The 23,361-nt window shown below is 45.6% G+C and overlaps 1 protein-coding gene across 1 annotated transcript in view; it reads left to right on the plus strand.

Moving 5' to 3' along the window:
* PDXDC1 (pyridoxal dependent decarboxylase domain containing 1) overlaps nucleotides 1-23,361 on the plus strand; it is a 54,786-nt gene that overhangs the window by 28,839 nt on the left and 2,586 nt on the right. The window contains exons 9-21 of the mRNA XM_052652148.1: nucleotides 4,456-4,540; nucleotides 5,598-5,646; nucleotides 5,788-5,889; nucleotides 6,751-6,876; nucleotides 10,050-10,100; nucleotides 14,978-15,041; nucleotides 16,224-16,312; nucleotides 17,383-17,488; nucleotides 20,019-20,190; nucleotides 20,773-20,891; nucleotides 21,170-21,291; nucleotides 22,397-22,489; nucleotides 22,577-22,673. Of these exons, the coding sequence (XP_052508108.1) occupies nucleotides 4,456-4,540; nucleotides 5,598-5,646; nucleotides 5,788-5,889; nucleotides 6,751-6,876; nucleotides 10,050-10,100; nucleotides 14,978-15,041; nucleotides 16,224-16,312; nucleotides 17,383-17,488; nucleotides 20,019-20,190; nucleotides 20,773-20,891; nucleotides 21,170-21,291; nucleotides 22,397-22,489; nucleotides 22,577-22,673 (1,275 nt within the window). The remainder of the gene's footprint in view (nucleotides 1-4,455; nucleotides 4,541-5,597; nucleotides 5,647-5,787; nucleotides 5,890-6,750; nucleotides 6,877-10,049; nucleotides 10,101-14,977; nucleotides 15,042-16,223; nucleotides 16,313-17,382; nucleotides 17,489-20,018; nucleotides 20,191-20,772; nucleotides 20,892-21,169; nucleotides 21,292-22,396; nucleotides 22,490-22,576; nucleotides 22,674-23,361) is intronic.

The following is a 23,361-nucleotide window of genomic DNA, read 5'->3' on the forward strand; positions in this document are numbered from 1 at the left end:
GAATCTTCCATTTTGGACATACAAGGTAGAAGATTGGAAAAAAAAAGAAGATTGGTACTTAGCCTAAAAGAGATCAAGTCTTAAGAATGTGAGGTAGAGGTAGACAGTATCAGTACCATGGTGAGAATTATAATAGTAAAATATTGGTTTGTTTTGGGAGTTCTTATTTGTGTGTATATACTTTTTCATTTAGGATGTAAGTGCTTTTCTACTCCATCATGTGCTTCCTTTCTAAATTGAATTTTTAAATGTCACACTTAAATCTCCCCATTTGAGATAGCAAGTCAACTACCGCTTTCTGCTATGCTCACCAAATTGTATTCAGCATTGTACTTGAATCTCTGGACAGTGCAGTAAGGCAAGAAAAATAATTACATGACACGTACATGACATGACAAAAATAGTTACATGACAGATTAGAGAGGAGAAATAAACTGTCTTTATTTATAGATGGCATGATTATAAGATAGAAAGTCCTAAGGTAACCACAAAGAACAGCCATTGGAACTAATAAGCAAATCTATCAAGGTTGCAATGAACAATTGAAATTGAATTTTAAAGGCCATTTATAATAGCATCAAAAAACCCTTCATGGATAAATGTAATAAAATAATGCAAGATGTATACACTGAAAACTATAAAATGTTGCTGAGAGAAATTCAGGAAGACCCAAATAAATGGAACAGTGTGCCATAAACATGGGTTGGATGGCTTGATAGTATTGTCAGATCTCTCCCAAATTAATTTATATATTCAACTCAATCCATATCAAAATCTTAGCAGACTTCCAATTTTTTATAGAAATGGATCAATTCAGTTCAGTCAGTCGTGTCCAACTCTTTGCGACCCCATGAACTGCAGTATGCCAGGCTTCCCTGTCCATCACCAACTCCTGGAGCTTGCTCAAACTCGTGTCCATTGAGTCGGTGATGCCATCCAACCATCTCATCCTCTGTAGTCTCCTCCTCCTCCCACCTTCAATCTTTCCCAGCATCAGAGTCTTTTCAGATGAATCAGTTCTTCACATCAGGTGGCCAAAGTACTGGAGTTTCAGCTTCAGCATCAGTCCTTCCAATGAATATTCAAGACTGATTTCCTTTAGGATGGACTGGTTGGATCTCCTTGCTGATAGAAATGGATAAGCTGATTCTAAAATTTATATGTACATAAAATGGTCTAAGATGAGTGAAAATCATTGTGAAAAAGAGCAGCATTGGAAGACCTACCTTGTCTGACTTTTAGAGTTACTATACAGCTGCAAGATAAGAGTGTGAGCTTAACCAAAGAAAAGAGAGTTCAGAAATAGACTCACCTATAGAAATATGATCACTTAGGTTTTTTTTTTAATAAAGATGCCAAAGGTAATTTAAAGAGAAAAGGATAGTCTTTTTCCATCAGTGGTTTTGGAACAATTGGATATCAATATAGGAAAACTTGAACCTCAATCTTTACCTCACTCTACATGCAGATGTTAATTGTAAATAGTTCGTAAGCCTGAACATAAAAGCCAAAGCAGTAAAATTTCTAGAAGAACATGTAGAAGATCTTTATGACCTTGACTGAGGACAGATTTCTGGGGACACAAGAGGCAGAACCATAAATTGGGCTTTATCAAAAATTAAAAGCTTTGCTGCCCAGGGAACTGTATTCAATATCTTGTAATAACCTTAATGGAAGAATCTGAAAAAGAATGACTTTGCTGTCAGGTAGCTGAGTGGCAAAGAATGCCAAGCAGGAGACAGGTGCGATCCCTGGGTCAGGAAGATCCCCTGGAGAAGGAAATGGCAACCCACTCCAGTATTCTTGCCTGGAAAATCCCACGGACAGAGGAACCTGGCGGGCTGCAGTCCATAGGGTCACAAAAGAGTCGGACATGACTTAGCAGCTGAACAACAACAATACCTGAAACTAACACAACATTGTAAATCAACTACAATTTAATTAAGGAAAAAAAAAGCTTTTGCTATCCAGAAAACCATGTTTTAAAAAAAAATGGAAAGGCAAGTAACAGACTAGGAGAAAATATTGGCAAAACATTTTCCTGACAAAGGACTCTATCCAAAACATACAAGGAGTTTTTATAATTCAGTATTACAGATATAAATAATACCGTGTTTAAAGTGAACAAGAGATTTGAGTAGACACTTCACCAAAGAGATACATGAATGTATAAGCACCGAAAAAATGCTTAATATCATTAGTCGTTAGAGAAATGCAAAGTAAAACCACAATAAGCTACTACTATACATCTGTTAGAATAGAGAATATAAAAAAATACAGTGCCAAGCACTAGTGAGAATGCAGAATAAGTGAAACTCTTAGGCTGCTGTAGAGATGCAACATTCTTGCCTGAAAACAACCCAGATTCCCCTCCCCTGGTGAATGAATAAATTGTAGGATAAACAAGTCATGGGTTACTAAGCAGTAAATGAAAATAATTACTGATATACATATCCACATGGATGAATTTCAGAAGCATGCTAATTAAGTGCCAAAATCCAGACATAAAAGAAGTTACATAGTCTATGATCCCTTAAAATGAAATTCTAAGAAGATAAAATGACAGCAAAGAAAACAGATCACAGTTGCCTGGGGCCAGTGAGGAGTGGAGAGAAGAGTGAAACGTCAGGGGGAGACGAGGGCACTTTTGGGGTCATGCTATGCTGATTATATGCCGTATACGTTTGTCAAAATTCATTGAATCGACTGAAGCAACTCAGCACGCCGCACGCACATACATGAGTGGATTTTATTGTACATAAATTATACTTCATTCAGTAAAGTTAATTATTAAAAAACAATAATAAACAGAAAAAGCATCCATCCACCTTGTTGCCACCAGAAAAACTGTCTCTTCTGCCTGATTTAGTGTATATATATTTAAATAGAAACAGAACCAATGTACTATCAATCACTTAACAAATGGGAGGGGCACCAACAAATGGTTGGTTGCGTGACTTACCAGTGTGACCACATTGCGTTCCCCAGACCCCGCGTCCCAGTGCTCAGACAGCTGACATTGCCACAAGATGAAGAGAATGTGAGTGTGGCCTCCAGTTGCTTAAACACAGCATTGTGCTTTATGTTTTGATGGCTCATGTGACCCAACCCATGCCTTGGCCTTTGATTTTGTTCTAGCTAAACTTAATGTGTCATTTAAGATTTTTTTTTTTTTTAATTTGAGATGGGTTTGGGTTTGGGAGGTGGAGTTTTCCGCCTTTTCCCTGGCATAGCCTCTGCAAGAGAAGCACTTGTCTTAGTTGTGTTCATTGAATCAGTTGGTGAAGATCTGAAATCTTACTAGGTGGCTTCTGCTAACTGGAAATTTAGGACAATTGGGAGCATGCCGACACTTCATTTTATTCATGTTCTGTAAAGAGGGTCTTCCCAGCAAAGCCTGCCATGTAAATGTCACCAAGGGGTTGGGTCAACATGTGTAATGTGTTCAAGCTGACTTCAGAATGCTTTCTAAATTTAAACAAAGAACCCCTCACATTGGGTTAAAAAAATTATATTATTTTTTATAGAAAGTGAAAGTTCCTCAGTCGTGTCCAACTCTTTGCGACCCTATGGACTGTAGCCTGCCAGGCTCCTTTGTCCATGAAATTCTCCAGGCGAGAATACTGGAGTGGGTTGCCATTCCCTTCTCCAGAGGATCTTCCCAACCTAGGGATCAAACCGAGGTCTCCCTCTATTTTTTATAGAGGACACATCTAAATAAAAATAACCCAGAAAGTGACCAAAAGTAAGGGATATCTCGGGCGAGGGCTTTCCAGCTGATGTAGTGGTAAAGAATCTGCCAGCCAGTGCAGGAGACACAAGAGATGAGTGTTCAGTCCCTGAGTTGGGAAGATGCCCTGGAGGAGGAAATGGCAACCCACTCCAGGATTCTTGCCTGGAGAATCCCGTGAACAGAGAGGAGCCTGGCGGGCTACAGTCCTTTGGGTCACAAAGAATCAGACATGACTGAGCACACACACACATCTTGGGCAAATGGTGAGAGAACAAAAGTACTATAGCAGGGTTGCTGTGAGATAAAATAGACTTCATAGTAATAATTCATGGCATCTTCTCAGAGATATGTATAAATGCTTATGAATATAACTGAAATATATAAAGGAAAAGTTGACAGAATACTGGTATAAATTGACAAACCCACACTCTTGGTGGGAAACTTGAATATATTCTGAAACAACAGATCAAGTACATAGAAAATTAGTGTATACAGATACATAGAGAGAGGATTTAAATTGACAGCGAGCTTGATTTTTTATTTTTTAAAACTTGAATAATCCTTGAATAATCAGCTTGCAGTGGTTGATTTTAAGCCAGTTTACAAGGAAAATCTCAACAGATATATTACTTCTCTCAAAGGGAGATAAAGTATACAGAAGCTTTTATCATGCTGTAAAGACTCAGAAAAATTTGTGTCCTTTCTTGTGTGTTTTATCCTAGGAACTGCAGCAGTGGGGCACACAGATAAGATTGGGCGTTTGAAAGAGCTCTGTGAGCAATACGGCATATGGCTCCACGTGGAGGGGTGAGTGGAGGGGAGTGTGGGTCCACAGTGGGCCTGCAGAGTGCCTGGGAAGAGCTCACTCTGTCATCACATTTATCTCTAAGGACTCTGGTGAAGTGATAGTGAAGGTGCAAGTCGCTCAGTCATGTTCTACTCTTTGTGATCCCATGGTCTATACAGCCCATGGAGTTCTGCAGGCCAGATTACTCTAGTGGGTGGCCGTTCCCTTCTCGGGCAGTCTTCCCAACCCAGAGATTGAACGCAGGTCTCCCACCTTGCAGGCAGATTCTTTACCAGCTGAGCCACCAGGGAAGCCCAAGGACTCTCTGGGTTGCAGATAATAAAGAGATCTTATTGGCTTCCGTAACTCAGACCAGTGTTAGGATCGGCAGTAGGCACCACGTCACCAAGTCACTTGGCTGAACTTCCTCTGGGGTGGCTCCGGCTGGAGGTAGATAGCCTTTCCTGTTCTGGTGCAGAGTGGCTGCAGCAACTCCAGCTGCCTTTCCAGCTTTGTGTCCAGAGGGTCAGAGATCCTGCCAGGAGTCGTATGCTGAGCCAGTCACTGTGGCCAGGGAAATGTAATTCTCTGATAGTTCAGGTGATTTCGAGGCTGAGGTCTCACAGAGGAGGTGGGGGTGGATTCCCAGAAGGCCGCTGGAGTGCTGCAAAGACAAAAGGCGAGGAGGATGTGGGGCAGCCCTGGGGGTCCACTTCCAGCATGTCATACATACAGGGTGTGTTGCATCTTAATATTATCTCTCTGGGAAGCGTGATGACTTGGATATAATACTTACCAAGATAGAAAGTACGACACTTACTACACTAGATAAGTAGAAGCCATCCCCCGAAACATTTTAATTAAAATGCATTTTCCAGGTTTTCCTGAAATTTGTATAATATATGTACCACACTTTATGTTGCTGTTGCAAATGCTACCAACACAGCTGAAAGACATGTAAACGTCAGCGTGGAACAGCACAGCCGTTTTGTTTTTCTTTTTGGGGGGGGTAAGTACATACTTAGCAAATAAGCAGCAGTAAATAACTAGTTCTCAGGTCTGTGTTTTTTCTTGCAGTGTGAATCTGGCCACCTTGGCTCTAGGTTATGTCTCCTCTTCAGTGCTGGTATGTTGTTGATTTACTAGATACTGTGTTTTTAAGAAGGAATTTAAAATCACTTAATCCCTGATGGTTTCTATGAATGAAGAGGGTGCTGGGTTGACTGGGTCCTGATCGTCTAACAGGAAGCTGTTCTCTCTGTGGTAGGCTGCAACCAAATGTGACAGCATGACGCTGACTCCGGGCCCGTGGCTGGGTTTGCCAGCTGTTCCGGCCGTGACCCTCTATAAGCATGACGATCCTGCCTTGGTAAACTTCCTCTCGCTGGGAGGGAGGAGGGAGTGGCTAGTAATCATTGAGTCTGGGAGCAAAATACAGAAAAAGGAAAAAGTGCATTTTTTCCTTAATGCTACATCTGTGATTTTTCATTAAAAAAAATCTTTTATTTACATAAGGGAAACTATGCCATGTATTTTTTTTCTATTTATTCTCCCCATACTTACCCATGTGTATGAAAAACTTTTATCACTGTATAATATTCCATCATTTAAGTACCACAGTCATCCTCTATTTGTGAACTTTTAGGCTGTTTTCACGTTTTTGTTACTGAAATAATGAGTATCACTCGTGTTTCAAATTACTCCTTAGACTGGATTCCCACAGTGGAATTAATAATTAAGATTATTTTAAGGCTCTTGATCTTCCACATTGTCTAAAAAGTTACAAAATGATGTAATTCTTAAAAGCGTAGTGATGGTTCTTGTTAGTGAACCACTTAGTGATAGGCAACTGCAGAATAAGTTTTCAGTGATTCTTAAACAGTTAAGCCTTGCTCATGTGTTTCTGGCCAAGTATTTGAGGATGCTCAGAACAGCCTTGGAAGGGGCTACCTCTTGAGTGGCTAAGAGCTCCTGCTCTGGGATGAACCTGTCTGGATTCTCATCCCGCTTTGCCACATGTTAGCTACAAACCCTTGGAAAAAGCAAGGTCTCTGAGCCAAGTTGCCTAGAATACTTTGCTCGTGGAATTGCTTGATGATCAAATAAATAATGCAAGCCAAGTGCCTGCATAGCATCTGACACAAACTAAGTGCATAGTAAATGGAAAGTGGTTAGTTCTGCTATGTGATTTCACTGGCTTTAAGTAATCAACCTATATTGACTTTTTTAGACTTTAGTTTCCGGTCTTACATCAAATAAGCCAGCAGACAAGCTCCGTGCCCTGCCACTGTGGTTGTCTTTACAGTACTTGGGACTTGATGGGATTGTGGAGAGGATCAAGCATGCCTGTCAGCTGGTGAGTGGAAACCTGAAGTTCGCACAAGTCACAGATCCTCCATGGCAGAAACAGACAGAAAAATCCTTCACTGATTGACCCTGCCTTCAATACCTCATTGTCTGGATTTCCCTTCTCATAAGCAAGCAGACTAATTGCCCTGCACATATAGGTTTCTTGTTCAAAGTTCTGGGAGAGACTGCTGGGGCTGTCCCAGCATTTGTGTCCAAATGAAATCAGATTAAAATGAATGTCGGTGTCAGCATGGGGGAGAAAAGAAGTCACGGGGACGGCCAAGGAGTGGAGGAGGATGCGGAGGCAGGGATAAGCGTTCCACTTGACTGACCGACTCTTGAGGGTAAAAGAATATCATGGCTGGGGGGAGTAAGGCTAGCATGGATATTTTTAACACCCACTGGCTTGGGCTCCCAAATTGCAAAGCTTTTGGAACAATTCTAATTCTCTGTTTGAGGTGTTCTAATTGTGAAAGCTATATAATTATGTTGTAGTTCAGAAAACAAAAAATGCCTTATGTATGCAGTTTTTGAGAGCTGAGTTCTACCTAAGTCTATAGCATGATGTCACCTTTCTGTCCTTCTGATTTCCCACCTGTAAAATAGAAGTGATGATGTAATGAAAGATTGTCATGAGGACTTAGTGAGTTCGTACATGTAAAGCTCTCACAGTAGGGCCTAATCATATGGTAAGGTATGCAGATAGTTTTAAAAATAATTCTCTGTTTTCCCTGGTTGAGGAGCTAAGATCTTGCATGCTGCATGGGTGCAGCCAAAAACAAGAAAAAATAAATCTTTGTTTTAAATGTATTACTGGAATGCGAACATCCTTGTGTCATTTTTATATTTAAGAAAAATTAGTATTTTCATATTACTGTAATAGGGGGTCTTGTTATAACAGGATATTTTAACATGAGTTTCTAATGAAATATAAACATTCTAAATTAAGTAGTTTCATTTTTACATTAAGTTTTATTAAGATTCATGCTCATTATGTTTACAGAAGCACATTTTTAAAAACATTTTCTCATGGGGCTCTTGGCCCTCATCTTGAGGTTTGGTTCTTCGGAAGGAGAAGGCTTCATTGCCATGGTAACTTAGTTTGGGGAAGGTTGGGGCACTCCAGGGAGAGCTGTTCAGCTCCCTTTGGTTTACAGAGTACAAGAGAATAATGATGAGATTAGCCACCAGACACTTGAGGTCCCTGCGCTCTGGCATCTACCTGCCAGCAGACACCACAGTGGATCGCAAACCCTCCTGAGGCCTGGCCTCCGCTGCTGACTCACGCTGCTAAACGCACATGTGGAAACCCCACAGAGGTTCAGCAGGTGTGGTCTTCCATGTCCCGTCCTGCCTTGTAGTCCACACCAGGCCTCACATTCCCTGAGCAAAAATCAGTGTCCTCTTTTTCTTCCTTTTTCTCCTCTTGGGAAGCAGTTCCAGAGCGTTTACACTCAGTGCCAAGCACTGTGCGGCACCATGGGGCACCATGGATGCAGGCTCTCATTTGGTCTCTGCAGCTCCCCCAAAGTATAAGGTCCAGTGATAGCATATTAAGAATTAGTTTCCAGGACTTCCCTAGCGGTCTGGTGGTTAAGATTCTGCACTTCCATTGCAGGGGGCCTCAGTTTCGATCCCTGGTCAGGGAACTAAGATCCTGCATGCCACTCAGCATGGCCAAAAAAAAAAAAAAAGTTACTACAGTAATATTGACTATATTCCCCATGACTTATTTTTTAATAATTGCAAGTTTGTGCTTTTTACCTTTTGAGTCCCTTCACCGACCTCCCCCAGCCGCCACCTCTAGCAGAGACCAGTCTTCTCTGTAACTGTCAGCTATGTTTTGTTTTAGATTTCACATGTGAGATCATATGGTATTTGTCTTTGTTTGAATTATTTCACTTGGAGTAATGCCCTTCAGGCCCACTCATGTGTGCATGCTAAGATGCTCAGTTGTGTCCGACTCTTTGTGACCCTATGGACTATAGCCCTTCAGGCTCCTCTGTCCATGGGAATTCTCCAGGCAAGAATGCGGCAGTGGGTTGCCATGCCCTCCTCCAGGGGATCTTTCCGGCTCAGGGACTGAACGCTTGTCTTTCTGTCTCCTGCATTAGCAGGTGGGTCCTTTATCCCTAGCACCAGCTGGGAAGCCCTCAGGCCCACTCATGTTGTTGCAAATGACAAGCTTTTGTTCTTTTTTTATGGCCGATTATTTCCCATTGTGTGCGTGTGTGTGTATTATTATATGCCCTAACGTCTTAACTCATTCATCCTTTGATGGACGCTTAGGTTGTTTACGTATCTTGGCTATTGTAAATAATTCTGAAGTGAACATACCTCGACAAATTAGTATTTTCCTGTTCTTCAGTGCAGATAACCCACCTGGAATTGCTGGATCATATGGTGGTTCTATTTTTCATTTTTTGCGGAAGCTCCATATGTTTTCCACAGTGGCTGCACCAATTTACATTCCAACCAAGGGTGCACAAGGGTTCTTTTTTCTCCGCATTCTTGTGAACACTTGTCGTTTCTTGTTGTTTTGATGACAGCCATGCTCCCAGGTGTGCAGCGACATCGCATTGTGGTTTTGATTTGCATTTCCCTGATGATTCGCAATGTTGAGCATCTTATCTTTCCATGTGCCTGTTGTCTGGGAAAATGTCTATTCAGATCTTCTGTCCATTTTTTAATTGGGATTGTTTGGGTTTTTGCTATTGAGTTGTATGAGTTCTTCATAGACTTTGGATTTTAACGCCTTATTAAGTAAATGATTTGCAAATATTTTCTCCAGTGCCATAGGTTGCCTTTTCATTTGTTGATGGCTTCCTTTCTGTGCAGAAGCTTTTTAGTCTGATGTAGTCTGCTTGTTTAATTTTGTTTTTGTTGCCTTGCACTCAGTATTTTTTGAATGAATGAAAGACCTCTATATTGTTAACATGACAAATTCACATATATCTAATTAGAAAAAGCTTTTCTGGGATCACTAAATGTAATTGTAACTGGCATATTGGGGAGTATTTGCAGATGTTGACATGCAAAAATTGGCAGCCAAATTTAGAAATCATCAAGTCGCAGATGGCTTTATCTGCCCAAGATCCTTGTTTGCAGACTTGCAAAGACCCTTAGGAAAACTACTTCTTAATATGAAATTACATGAAACTGTTCTTTTGTCATTTGCAGAGTCAACGATTGCAAGAAAGCTTGAAGAAAGTGAACCACATCAAAATCTTGGTACAGTATATAATTTGGTCTCTTACAGTCAGTAACTTTTACCTTCAGTGACTTAGCACGATTTTCTCCAGATTTGGTGCATGTCCATGGAATTGCAGCAGCTCCAGTTAACCACCATTCTTTGGGAAAGTCATACATGTCCTGATGACCTAATTCTGCAGTTAGCAGAAAGCCTAGAAATTGGCCCCATACACTGTTTGAACACCTACAGTGCTTTTCAAATAATCCATTCACAGTTTTTATTCTAAAACTGCACAAAGATGTAATAAGCACCATTGATTTCACCTTTCCAGGGATTTTTAGAACACCCATCTTCCTCAAGTGGAAAATTGTTTTGTCTCTCAGAGTGCTTTGGGCCACTCTTTGTGAAGCCCTCTGATCCCAGAGAGCATTTGCATGAAGGGGTGTTTCTTTGACAATTCTACAAGATATAGTTAACTTTAAAACTAACATTTGAGTTTATTTGGAGTTCAAGTGAGTGCAGTTTGTGTCCACTTTAGGACATGGTTCGGTTTAAGTGCCTGATCAGGGGCTGCTTCCCTTACCGCCTTCTGAGTAGGAGCTGGGAGCTACTCACTTGACCTGAGGTGACTCCACTCCTAGCTTGGAAGGGGACAGTGGCCCCACTGGAGAAGCAGAGGATCAATGTAAGTCAGGAGACTTGGGTTCCAATTTCAGCTGTGCCACGGGGCCCCTGTGACACTGACTCATTCTGTTAGTGAGCTCAGCTGTCGGTGAAGGTATGTTGGTTGGACACTCTTGATTGCAAACAGAGAGACTAAATTATGGACTGGAATGAGCACGCTGGTGGGGTGCAGGCAGTGCTGGGCCTGTGTATTTCCTGTCACTCCTTTGCTGAGCCCTCTTGGGCTCCTCCTCACTCCTCCGTCCTCTTTCTCCTGCAAACCAAGAGGAGCTGATGTTGCTCACTAATCACCAGCTGGTTTGGACTTCTTTGTAAGGCCACATACTGCCCAGGCATAACCCTGCTCCTTCCCTCCTTCCAATGGCTGCTTTACTCAATAGAGGGGACAGCCACTGGCAAACACCATGAGGCACTGTGGCCTGGCAGTGATCCGTCCACGCCGCCATCAGCATCTTCCTGTCAGTAACCCACCATCATCATCGTCACCATCGCCACTGCAGCTGCTATTCGTGACATGCTTGCTGGGTAGCACGCGTGATACTAAGTCCCCCTTCCATGCCTGTTTCATTTAACCATCACACATCTCCTTTGTACATGCTGTTCCCCATACCTGGAAACACTGTTCCCCTTAATTCTTCTCATTACCAGCTTCTTATCCTTCAGATCTTAGTTCCCACATATCACCTCTTCAGAGAGGCTTTCCCTGAGCCCCCACCCCATCAGAGTAACACCCACCACCTTCCATCACTCTCTGTGCTCTGGGTTTTTTCCTTCATCATTGTTACTGCCTGAAATTGTGGGCTGTATTTGTTCCTTGTCTGTTTTTGTCTGGAGAAGCCTTGTAAAGCCAAAGACTTTTGTCTGTTCATGACTTTATATCCTATACCCAGTGTGGTACCTGGCATACAATAGGTGTTCAAGTGTGAATAAATACACAGACTCTGTGAGTTGGACACAGTGGTTATTCCTTTTTTTTAAGTGAGGAGGAAGCTAAGGCACAGACAGGATAAGGAAGTGCTGAGGCAGCGTAGAACTGGGATGCACTCTCAAAGCCTTGTCCTCTGCCAGTGGACCCTCTGTCTCAGGGTAGTTAGAGGAGAATGGATCCGTCTGCCTCAGTGGCTCGTCGGGAGGGGCACATCAGCTAATGTGCGGGAAGGCAGAATGGAGGCCGTCAGGCACCATAAAGTGGAGGTGATTATTGATTGCCTTTTGCTCCTTGCTCCAGCCTTTGTCTGGTGCTTTCATAAGTACTGACTTGTGAACCCTCACAGTAAGCCTCTGGGGTCGAGTGGCAGCGTCTCCGTTTCTGTGGCTCAGGTGAGCTGTGTGTCCAGAGTCCCAGAACTAGTATGTGGCAAAGCCAGGAATTGACCCCAGGGTATCTCAGAAAAGCTTCCCTGCTGCATAGCTACTCCCTTCTCCCAGCGCCCGTGACCTTCTTCCTTCCCATCTGGAGGGCCCTTCAGGAGCCTCTCCCATTGCAGAAACAAGGACCCACTTCCCCAGCTCAGCACCTCCAGTGCCAGGGCCCGGGGTGGCACCCGCAACCCGCTTTCGCAGCGTGCCAGTTCAGTCTCCTCGGCAACTGTGTTCTGATAAGGCTGCTGTTTTACTGGACTCTTACCAAGCACTTTGAGTGGATTCTAAAGTCGGCCTGTGAGGGGAAGCTCTAACACTGTCACCATTACACCCGAGAACTCCAGAATGCCTCCGTGGGACAGTGAGCATGGCTTCACGTTTATGTCCTTGTTGTTCTGCCACTTTGACCATGGTACATCTAAGTGAGGATTTTTTTTTCAGTCCTGTTTGGGACTTGTGCTGATTTAACATGAGGATTCTTCTTTTTTTTTTGTTAATCCTATAAAGTTAATTTTTTCAGATATCCCTTCAAGAACACCAGCGAGCTGCATACTGAACCTGTCATTCCACCCTCCATCAATTTCTTGGACGCCTCCATCTCTTTCTGCTGCCTTCTAGAGCCTCTTTTCAGATCCTTCTTTGAGTTCAGTCGTTTATTCTTGAGCAGCATCTCATCTGCTGTTCAACCCATTCACTGAGCTTTTTACTTCCAGTGACCTCTTTCATTCTGCGATATTCTCTTCAGTTCTTTTTCAAGTTATTCTGTTTTATAATCATCTTTTTAAAGCAAGGATTTCTGGTCCTTTGTCTGTCTGTTTAAACACAGTGATCGCCATGTGTTTCCGAGGTTGTTTCAGTCTCAGTTTTGGGGGCCACAAATCGTCCTCTCAGTTATGTCTGCTGACTCTTGCTTCCTGTGTTACATAATTTTTCTGTTATAAGTGAGATTTTTTTCTCTTGTATGACTTGCCAGGGTCCATTTATTTATGTTGGTTTCCCAGCTTTAGGAGTCCCACAGAGGACGTCACACACAGGTGCAGAACACACCTGATGTTTTCTTCTCATGAAAGAATTTGTCTCTCTCTGCAGAGCCTTAGGTAGAGTGAAGCTTTCTTACTGATCAGTGGGTGAAGTTTTTCTCTCTTTTCGTAAAGAGCATTTTTCAAGGGTCCTGGCTTTATGTAAACTAAGCACTACCCCTCACATGGGCTTAAAAACCCACAACCTTAGATGTTAATGCAAAGTTCCAGGCCCCATGTGTGCTCCCCTCCCCCAGACCCTGCAGCTCAGCTTACAGTATTCTTTCTGTTTTCTCTTCTTTCTGGGTTCACCTTTTTTGTGAGCCTAACAATGCTTTGAACCTTTTTTGGTTATTGATTGCATTTAATCAAGCATTTCAGGTATTTAGAATTGATGACTTCAGCTTTAGCTTGTTCTACCATGTGGCCAGAACCAGAATTCTACATATATAGCCCTGTACAGTATTTCTTATGCACACTGACATTGAGACCACAGGGCTCCAAAAAGGAAGAAACAGAAGACTATAGAAGTCTTGGCACTCAAATTCTACCTTGTTCTGAAAATAGGAATGTAGAGTTTTGTCACTTTGTTACCATTTACTTTTTATGCTTACTCCATTCTATATATTAAACCACTCTGACTTTAAAGATAACTAGTAGATTTATTTATGTGAAAATTAAAAGAGATAGTAGATATGAAAGCACAAGAATTGACTCCATAAATAACTGGCAGATTCAAATCTACCTGTTGCTTAATCAGACTCACACACATTTGTTCCTTTGAACAGCTTAGTGGGAAAGATCTTGGGCCTGTCTCCCCAGTTGGCATGTCCTGGTGTGGCCCTACCAGTGCCATGGGAAATAGGTTTCAAGACTAGAATTGTAGTGCTGGAGTTGTTGAATGCTTGGAGAGCCCCTCTCCCTCTACCCCCACCTCCTTCCCCAGCACCACCGTCTGTCGAGGGCATTGACACTCCCTCTGTGTCCTGACCCCAAGGGGAAGCTGATGGCTGACTGTACATTTGTTCAGTGGAGAACAGGGAACCTCGGGCTGGGCAGTCTTAATGCAGTGGCCGTCTTCATCTGTTAGGAAATCTGTTAGTGAAGATGGTTGTCTGATGCCTGTCCTGAACGTAAGTGCTACTTCGGTGATTTAGAGAAACACAGCCTCAGTTCTAGACTGTGGTTATGCACACGCCGGCAGGACTTGCCTTCTGCTCAGCGAGTTTCACATGATGAGTGGAGGATGAGTAGGAAAGGCTCCAGTCAGTCCTGGCTGCAGGGGCCTCACTTCTGGATTCTTGAAAGCCTGGACTCTCAACGCTGATTCTAGTGCCACTGTTTTCTTGCCTTTCTTGATCTTTCGTGTTGGACCCATGTTTATCCAGAACTATCAAAAATTTCCTTCTGCTTCTCAGGGTACCAGTGTCACATATTATAATGTATTCTCAGGACTGGCTTATAATTATTTCTAAGAATTTTACTAAACCTTTGATTTTTGTTTCTCCAGCAACTGAAATTAACCTTTGAACTTGATGTGGTTTTTTTTGCTGTGGCAGCAGTGGTGGTGGTGGTGGTGGTGGTTGGTTTTTTGGTTGGTTTGTTTCCTTGGTTTTGGTGTTTTGGTTCTTTTCCTGCTGCGCAGCTTGTGGTATCTTAGTTCCCTGATCAGAGACTGAACCAGGCCCTGGCAGTGGGAGCACAGAGCCCTAACCACTGGGCCACCAGGGGATTCTCTGTGTGTGCTTACTAAGGGCAACACCTGCAGCCTAGTTTCCAGGCTCGCTGTTTGACTTTGTAGGTGTTTGGAATTTACTGTCACTTGGTAATAACTGGATTCCATGTTTCAGGTGGAAGATGAGCTCAGTTCCCCAGTGGTGGTATTCAGATTTTTCCAGGAACTACCAGGCTCTGGTAGGTGATTTTTAAATGAGGGTTATTTTTCTGCATGTAAGGGCTTTGAGTGTTAAACCACTTCATGTTAACTAGGTAGTCCAAAATATTTTGATTGCTAAAATCTTGTCATCATTGCAAAAAAATGTAATAACGTTCACAAGAATTCCAGGCCTATTTGCCTTAGCACTTTACTGACAGTTTGCCGTGATTAAACCAGTGGTTTCCAAACACCAGTCCCTGGACTACTGCTGGAATGAATGAGAGAGTCCCTTGAAAACAGAATTTGGGGCCCTCCTTCCTAAGTGTTTTGATTCAGTAAGTGGATTCAAGAATCTCTATTTGTAAATACTGTCCCAAAGGCGCCCTGCTTAGTCCAGGGCTCTCTCATGTTTCACCCAACAGCCATGGACCCCATTCCAGACCGTTCTCCACATCCTGTCACCCCCTTCCCCGTAGCCTGCGTGTCTTCCCGTGCCCGATAGATGAGGTCCAGGCTCTGGACCAGGCCTCATGCGGCCTGCGGGTCCAAGCCCTCCCCTTCCCCCCGCCTTCCTCTTCTTGCTCGCTGTGCCTCAGTCAGACTGGTCTCCTCTGAGGCACCACTGCCCCCCTCATCCTCCTGGCACCTGCCCGCCTTCGGGTCCCTGCAGTGCCCACCCCCTCATGGAGCCTTCCATGCCTGTCCTGTCTGAGGTGACCGACTCCTTCATATCATTTCAGAGCCTCACCTTCTATCAAGGCCCTGACAACAGTATTTAGTGATTTCATTTCTTTATGCTGTTTCTCCCGTAGAACATAAGCGCCAGCCTGACAAAAACCTTGTCTGTCTCATATCCTAACCCCAGGCCCAGCACAGCGCCTGGCACGAGCTGGCGCCTCGACGGTTAATCGCGGGAGGCCAGTTGCACTGTGAGGCCTGGCGTGCTGCTGGGCCGACCCCCTGCCCAGGGCTCGGTGCTTGTGGACTAGTTGGTGACTTATAATTTTTATGCTTTGATTTCTGCTCAGAATTCCTTGAGAGAGAAAATGTTTTAATGAAATTAAGAATTGCATTTGTATAAATAGATGTAAGCGTATTGATCTTCATAATGTTTGAGACTTTTCTCTCAGGTTCACATTGGGCACTAAGTGAGACGGGTTGGGCGGTTGCTGTAGTTGGCTCTAATTCTGGGAGGCAAACCTCTCTGTGTTTTGTGTCAGATCCAGGACTTAATGCCATCCCAGCGCCCAGTGCTGCCCCCTCAGCTGTTGGCCGGGAGAGGCACTCCTGTGATGCCCTGAACCACTGGGTAAGAATGCTGTCACGTGCCCTTCCTGCTGTGTCTGGATGGTTGGGATAATGCATGGTCACCTCTAGAAAGGCAGAAACTCACTGGGGAGCCCTGTGAAGCGTGGGCTTTGTCCTGGGCTTCTTAAGCAAAAACCATGGCCCCAGAGGCTACACAAGTTCCGCAGGTCCTCTCAGCACTGTTCCTGCAGGTTCTTCACAGAACCGTTTCTCTCCTGCCCTGTAAGGCTGATTGACAACAAGCCAAGCATGGCCTGCAGTCCCGGCACTATGGAGCTCTGCTGATCGCAGAAGGCACATGAACCCTCCCCTGCATGCCTTCAGTGGAGGGGCTCTTTGCTTTGGCTGTCTTTTGACACTGAAATCATGGCATGATCAGTATAAAGAATATTCTAAACAACGTGAAGGTGTTCACCAGAGCAGCACCAACCCTAGCAAAACCTTGGACATGCCCCCAGTGGTTAGGACTCAAGAGCTTCCACTGCATGGGGCCCAGGTTCAGTCCCTGGATGGGGAGCCAAGATCCTGCATGCTGCAAAGTGTAGCCTAAAAAAAATACCTGGACATGGCTAACCTAGGTGTTTGGGTGAATAAGGTACATCCATGCAGTGAAGTTCAGAACAGCCAGTATAAACCGTGTAGCTGCGTGTTCATGGCAGAAGAGAAATGGTCACTGTGAACTGCATGGGAAAGTGCAGCTTACTACACAGCATGTAGTGTATCCTGTTTCACAGCAGCAACAGAAGAAACAGACTCACATGCACAGAAGATGGGGGAGGGTTATACCATATGTCAACAGTCAGTAGGTGTTTCTCAGTGGTGTATTGTGGGTAAGTTTTTGTTTGGTTTGGTCTACCTGTATTGCCTAGATTTTTCTACAGCAAACATTTTTGTAGTAAGAAAAAATGTAAAATTTACGATTTTTAAAATGAAGGTGCCATAAGTATTCAAAGAAAATCACAGATGAAAGGAAACTCACCTCCAGGACCCTCTTGGGTCTGGGCTGAGTGGACGAGGAGACACGGGTGCCCTCCTTGCTGGAGTGCGTTCATTCTGCCCCTTTCCCTGCAGCTGGGAGAACAGCTGAAGCAGTTGGTGCCCGTGAGCGGCCTCACGGTCATGGATCTGGAGGTTGAGGGCACGTGCGTGCGGTTCAGCCCTCTGATGACGGCAGCAGGTAAGCTATCTCTGTGGGGCACCCTCGGTGTTGTTCTGAGGGCACCGGTGCCAGGTTGTCAGAGTCTGGGCTATAGACTGATCGCTTTCCCCATGAGTCTATCTTCTCTCCCTGGGGAGGCTTTTACTTTTCATTTGGCTGAGTTTAGGTAGACAAGCCCCTTTCCAGGGTACCTCCTCACAAAGAGAGATCTGTGAAGTCACTCGAATTCCTGTGTCTTGATGTCCTCTGACCTTTTGTTTTCTGTTCAGTGGTTCTCAGTCCAGAGTGACTTTAGAATCCCTGCAGAACTCTGAAAACCCCCAGTGGCCAGCCCCACCTGCAGAGATTCTGGTTGACTGAGTGTACTTGGAATGGAGCCTGGGCACCAAACAGGCCGGTGAAGGTCGAGATCACTGTCGTAGACCTCTTAGAGAGCAACAGAGCTGAAAGCACGTGGACTTTGATGACAGAAAGTCCTGGGGGTTCTTGTCCCTCTTCAGCCACTTCATACCTGTGGGACCTGGAGTGAATTTCTTGTCTCCATACCTGTTCCCCACCACCTCACAGTGGTGATGTGAAGATCAAACTGTGAGATTGTGAACGTGCAGTGGCTTGGGTAGTGCTTGGCATATTTTATAGTAGGCGCTTAAAAATAAGCTGTATAGAGATGCATCAGAAATCTGATTGTGCTTTTTTCTGAGATGATCTATGTTCAGAGAATGCTTGATGGTTTTTCATGAGGTGTTTTCTGCATTTTTGGAAAGGTATTTTTCCCACAGACTTCAGAGTAGGGAAGTTGCAGGCACCTGTCCCGCGTGTCGTGACTGTGGCCAGAGGCCTCGGAACATTCTGGGAGCCTTCGGTCCTGCTGAGCAGGGCGTCTGGAACTGGAAAAAGTAACTGTGGACACCCCATGCTGCACGTATTGAGGCTGAGATCACACAGGCTTTTGAATCAGTGGAAGCGAGGGTGCAGTGAACCCTGAGACTCTCAGGCTCTGACCTTCAGAAGCACTTGGTACTGTCACCATCATCACCCTGCCCTGCCGCCCCTCCCCCACCCCCTAAAACCTCCCCCCTCCATGTAAATAGAGTGAGAACTGCGTGGCTGTCTTCTTGTTTCCAGCCTGATACAACGTTTATCACCTGGCTTAAGCAGAGTCTTTCTTCAAGAAGAATCTGATTTCTATGGTAGGATTTCACTGTGTGTTAAATCAGAGGGGCTAATCACAGTCCAACTCTCACATCCATACATGACCACTGGAAAAACCATAGCCTTGACTAGACAGACCTTTGTTGGCAAAGTAATGTCTTTGCTTTTTAATAGACTATCTAGGTTGGTCATAACTTTCCTTCCAAGGAGTAAGCGTCTTTTAATTTCATGGCTGCAGTCACCATCTGCAGTGATTTTGGAGCCCCCAAAAATAAAGTCTGACACTGTTTCTACTGTTTCCCCATCTATTTCCCATGAAGTGATGGGCCCAGAAAGCTGAGCGCTGAAGAATTGATGCTTTTGAACTGTGGTGTTGGAGAAGACTCTTGAGAGTCCCTTGGACTGCAAGGAGATCCAACCAGTTCATTCTAAAAGAAATCAGTCCTGGGTGTTCTTTGGAACGAATGATGCTAAAGTTGAAACTCCAGTACTTTGGCCACCTCATGTGAAGAATTGACTCATTGGAAAAGACTGATGCTGGGAGGGATTGAGGGCAGGAGGAGAAGGGGACGACAGAGGATGAGATGGCTGGATGGCATCACCGACTCGATGGACGTGAGTCTGAGTGAACTCTGGGAGTTGGTGATGGACAGGGAAGCTTGGCGTGGTGCAATTCAATAGGTCGCAAAGAGTCGGACACGACTGAGCGACTGAACTGAACTGAATACTATCTTCTGTGTAAGAACAAAATGTGTCTACACCTAGGCCGTCAGCTACGTGAATTTTTAACACCTGCTTCTTCTATATCTGGGTTTGTAGTTCAGTTGTGTCCGACTCTTTGTGACCCCATTAACTGCAGCACACCAGGATTCCCTGTCCTTCACTATCTCCCAAGTTTGCTCAAATTCATGTCCATTGAGTCGATGATGCCACCCAACCATCTTATCCTCTGTCATCCGCTTCTCTTCTTGCCCTCAATCTTTCCCAGCATCAGGGTCTTTTCCAGTGAGTCAGCTCTTTACATCAGGTGGCCAAAGTATTGGAGCTTCAGCATCAGTCCTACCAATGAATATTCAGGGTTGATTTCCTTTAAGATGGACTGGTTGGATCTCCTTGCAGTCCAAGGGCCTCTTAAGAGTCTTCTCCAACACCACAGTTCGAAAGCGTCAATTCTTTGGCACTTAGCCTTCTTTATGGTCCAACTCTCACATCCATAAATATCTCATATCCTCACGTATCTGGGTTTAGTGGTTTTTTTTTTTTTTTTGACTGCTCGTCTGCAACCGATTGGCTGTACTGAGAACTGCTTATGTTCTGATGGTGGAAGTGAGAGCACAGCTCCCTCATTTCCAGCCATTCCTTAAGCGCTTCCCTGACATTCTGCGCATGTGTCCAGTTTTAGGGACGCGGGGAGAGGATGTGGATCAGCTGGTGGCCTGCATCCAGAGCAAGCTGCCGGTCCTGACCTGCACACTGCAGCTGCGAGAGGAGTTCAAGCAGGAGGTGGAGGCAACGGCAGGCCTCTTGTACGTTGACGACCCCAGCTGGCCTGGAATAGGAGTTGTCAGGTATGGTAAGACCGTGGGCGGATCATTTTGTGAACCAGCTTAGAAATCTAAAATGAATTTGTGTAGTCACAGCACTCGGGTCTGATGCAGGTTCACCCAGACCTGGGCATTTAAAAGAGCACAGCTGGCAAGCGGCACAGCATGCACTCAGGGAAGCAGGAGTTGCTGTGTTCTTTCTGCTCCAGCTTGAAAGTTACTAGCGCACCACTGACATGAACAGAGAGCTACAGCTCACCCCAGAGAACCACTTCCCAGTGGGGGCAGACCCTCCAGCCTCTGACTCAGTGGGCATCTTGAGGCCCTTTGTCCCCTCTCGGGATGAGGGAAGCCTCCAGCTGGTCTTACGAGTGATGGGGCTTCCTGGCCACGCCCCTCCTTGTACATTTCATGCACCTGGAGACTTGGGCTCCCCTGGGACATTCTTAAGGTTCGCTCTTGAGACCCTGTGAGCGGCTCCTTTGCCCTGTGTCTCCTTCCACACCCTTGGTAACTTCCAGCAGCTTCTCCTCCACCTGTCATCCTGTGTCTAGAGGGACACTTATTTTAGATTACTGAAGTGCTGTTATGTGATATTGTTTATAGGTATGAACACGCTAATGATGATAAGAGCAGTTTGAAATTGGATCCAGAAGGGGAAAAAATCCATGCTGGGCTCCTGAAAAAGTTAAATGAACTGGAATCTGACCTTACATTTAAAATGGGTAATTACTCCTATAAGTCAGCTGTGGACTTTGGAAGCCATTTTCTAACTGGCCTAAAGGGAGTTGGGCTGTCTTAAGTGGTGTAACACTTCATAGCATGAGAGAGCTTCCTGCCCCTGCCACAGCCTCGCTGGGTCCTGAATCCGCAGTAGCTCTATGCCCTCAGCCCCTAGGGGAGGCTGCCCTATGCCTGGCTGCGTGGTGTGCACAGAATGGCCTGTGTATGACTCGTGACAGCAGACTTGGGAACCAAGTTGGTCTGTTGTTTCTGCCCACAGGCCCTGAGTATAAAAGCATGAAGAGCTGTATTTACATTGGCATGGCGAGTGATGACATCGACGTTTCCGAACTAGCGGAGACTATCGCAGTCACAGCCCGAGAAATCGAGGAGAACTCAAGGGTCTGTAAGAGTAATCTGTGCCTCATTCCTTTTTTGGGTTTTCCCTGGGCAACTAGCTGGAGTCACAGAGGAAGAAGCTACCCTCGGCGATGTCTGTCCATTCATTCTTTGCCCAGGTGTGTAAAGGCCGCCTGTGAGCCAGGCGTTGAGCAGGTACCACGGCAGTCCCTGCCCTCGGTGAACTCATGAGCCAGCCTGGGAAAGACGTGAATGAGCAAGTGAGGTGGTGCATGCACGTTTGGGAAGATGTGTTCACATCATCTCTGCCCCGCGAGGCCAGGGGAGAGCTGGTCAGAGCTGGTCCTGGGGCTGGATGGGATGGTGCTTCGGGTAACAGAACTTCCCGCCCGTAATAGACCTGCTGCTCTTGGCCAGTTGGCACAGAGGACCAGGCTGTCAGGCTTACAGGACGCTCTCCACACCAGATATGAGTCATTAGGAATCCCTCAAAGGGAGGGAAAAGTGACCAGCGCAAGGCTGGCCTGAGAGGAGGCAGACACCTGTGTCATGCAACTCACGTTTGGTAGGAGGGGTGCAGAAGAAAAGGGGTTTGAAATGGAGCCCAGGAGCCAGCTTTCTTGGGTGGGCATCTTAGTTCCTTTGGACCCCGCCTGTATCACTTCCGCCTCCGTTTCCGTGAATGTTGAGCACTGTGTCTTAGTTTTTCCCTTCTGCCTGCACTGGGTCCTCCTGCAGTGCAGACTCTCCAGCTGTGACGCGCAGGTTTAGTTGCCCCAAGACGTGTGGGGTCTTAGTTCCCAGACCAGGGATGGAACTCATGTCCCCTGCATTGGAGGCAGATTCTTAACCACTGGACCACCAGAGAAGTCCCTGTTGTGTCTGTTTCCTGTTGGTAGGACGTTCAGATCATAGGGGCAGTTCTTTCTCTTTCTGGCAAATGAGGCCAGTCACCGTGGCACCTAACACTAGGCCTCCTTTAGCATCTTGATCTCTTCTATTTGATTTTCTGCTGTATTTTCACACTGACATGTTAAAGTACCATTTCCTAACACACTTTTGAAAAATATCCCCAGTGCTGTGTTTATAGTTCTAGAACCCCGGCAAGCAGCTTGGACAGATAATGCCTTTCTTGGTCTTAACACAGCTACTGGAAAACATGACAGAAGTGGTTCGGAAAGGAATCCAGGAAGCTCAGGTTCAGCTGCAGAAGGCAAATGAGGAGCGGCTTCTGGAAGAGGTGAGGCTCCAGGCTGGGCCCCTGGCTGGACTCAGGCTGGGAGCTGGCCTCTGGACCACAGCCTTGAGCAACGGTTGTGTTTTGCAGGGGGTGTTACGGCAGATCCCCGTGGTCGGATCCGTGCTGAACTGGTTTTCTCCAGTACAAGCATCACAAAAAGGAAGGACGTTCAACCTGACGGCAGGTAGGACTACCTTCCTCCCACTTTCTCGCATCTGGATTGTTTGGCCAGGTGTCCTGGGATGAGGAGCCGTGTCTGCGTCCCAGGCTTCACACCAGGCGCTGGGCCAGGACCTGAGAGGAGGCGAGGTTTGTCTGCCTGGACTCTCATCCTTCTCGCCTATCCTGACGGTTGCAACAGCGCGGGGGAAGGTGCCCGTGCCCGTGCCCCCAGCAGACTCCCCTTCTGGGGTCCAAGCCCACGCAGCTGTCCGTTCGGATCAGTGTTAATATTCTTGCAGCTCTCCTGAATGTTTTCCCCCAGTCAAGGGCTGCTTTTGCATGGGGCAAGTGAAAGGCTGTAGTCTGTAGCTTTTTAGTTCAAACAGCGAGTATTCCCAGTTGCTGTTCTGCCATGGAGTAGGCTCCCCGAACCTGGGCCCTTCCTCAGGAAATGATGACTACACGGTCACAGGGCAGCAGGGGATAATCTGACTCTCCCCACCAGGCCTCAGCCTTTAGCCAAGAGGCGTCCACTCCTTGTTGCTAAAAGACATTTCCCACCAGGGCCTGGCTCTCCAGGCACGCTTGGGCCACACTGCAGGCTGGCTACACAGGCTGGCTGGGGAGTCAAGGCTGGAACACCCCACGGGGCCAGCACCTGGCTCAGGGGAGCTGGAGCCTTGGCAGGAAGCTCATGGGGAACAAAGCTG

The sequence above is a fragment of the Budorcas taxicolor genome, chromosome 2, assembly GCF_023091745.1.
Source record: "Budorcas taxicolor isolate Tak-1 chromosome 2, Takin1.1, whole genome shotgun sequence".
NCBI lineage: Eukaryota > Metazoa > Chordata > Mammalia > Artiodactyla > Bovidae > Budorcas > Budorcas taxicolor.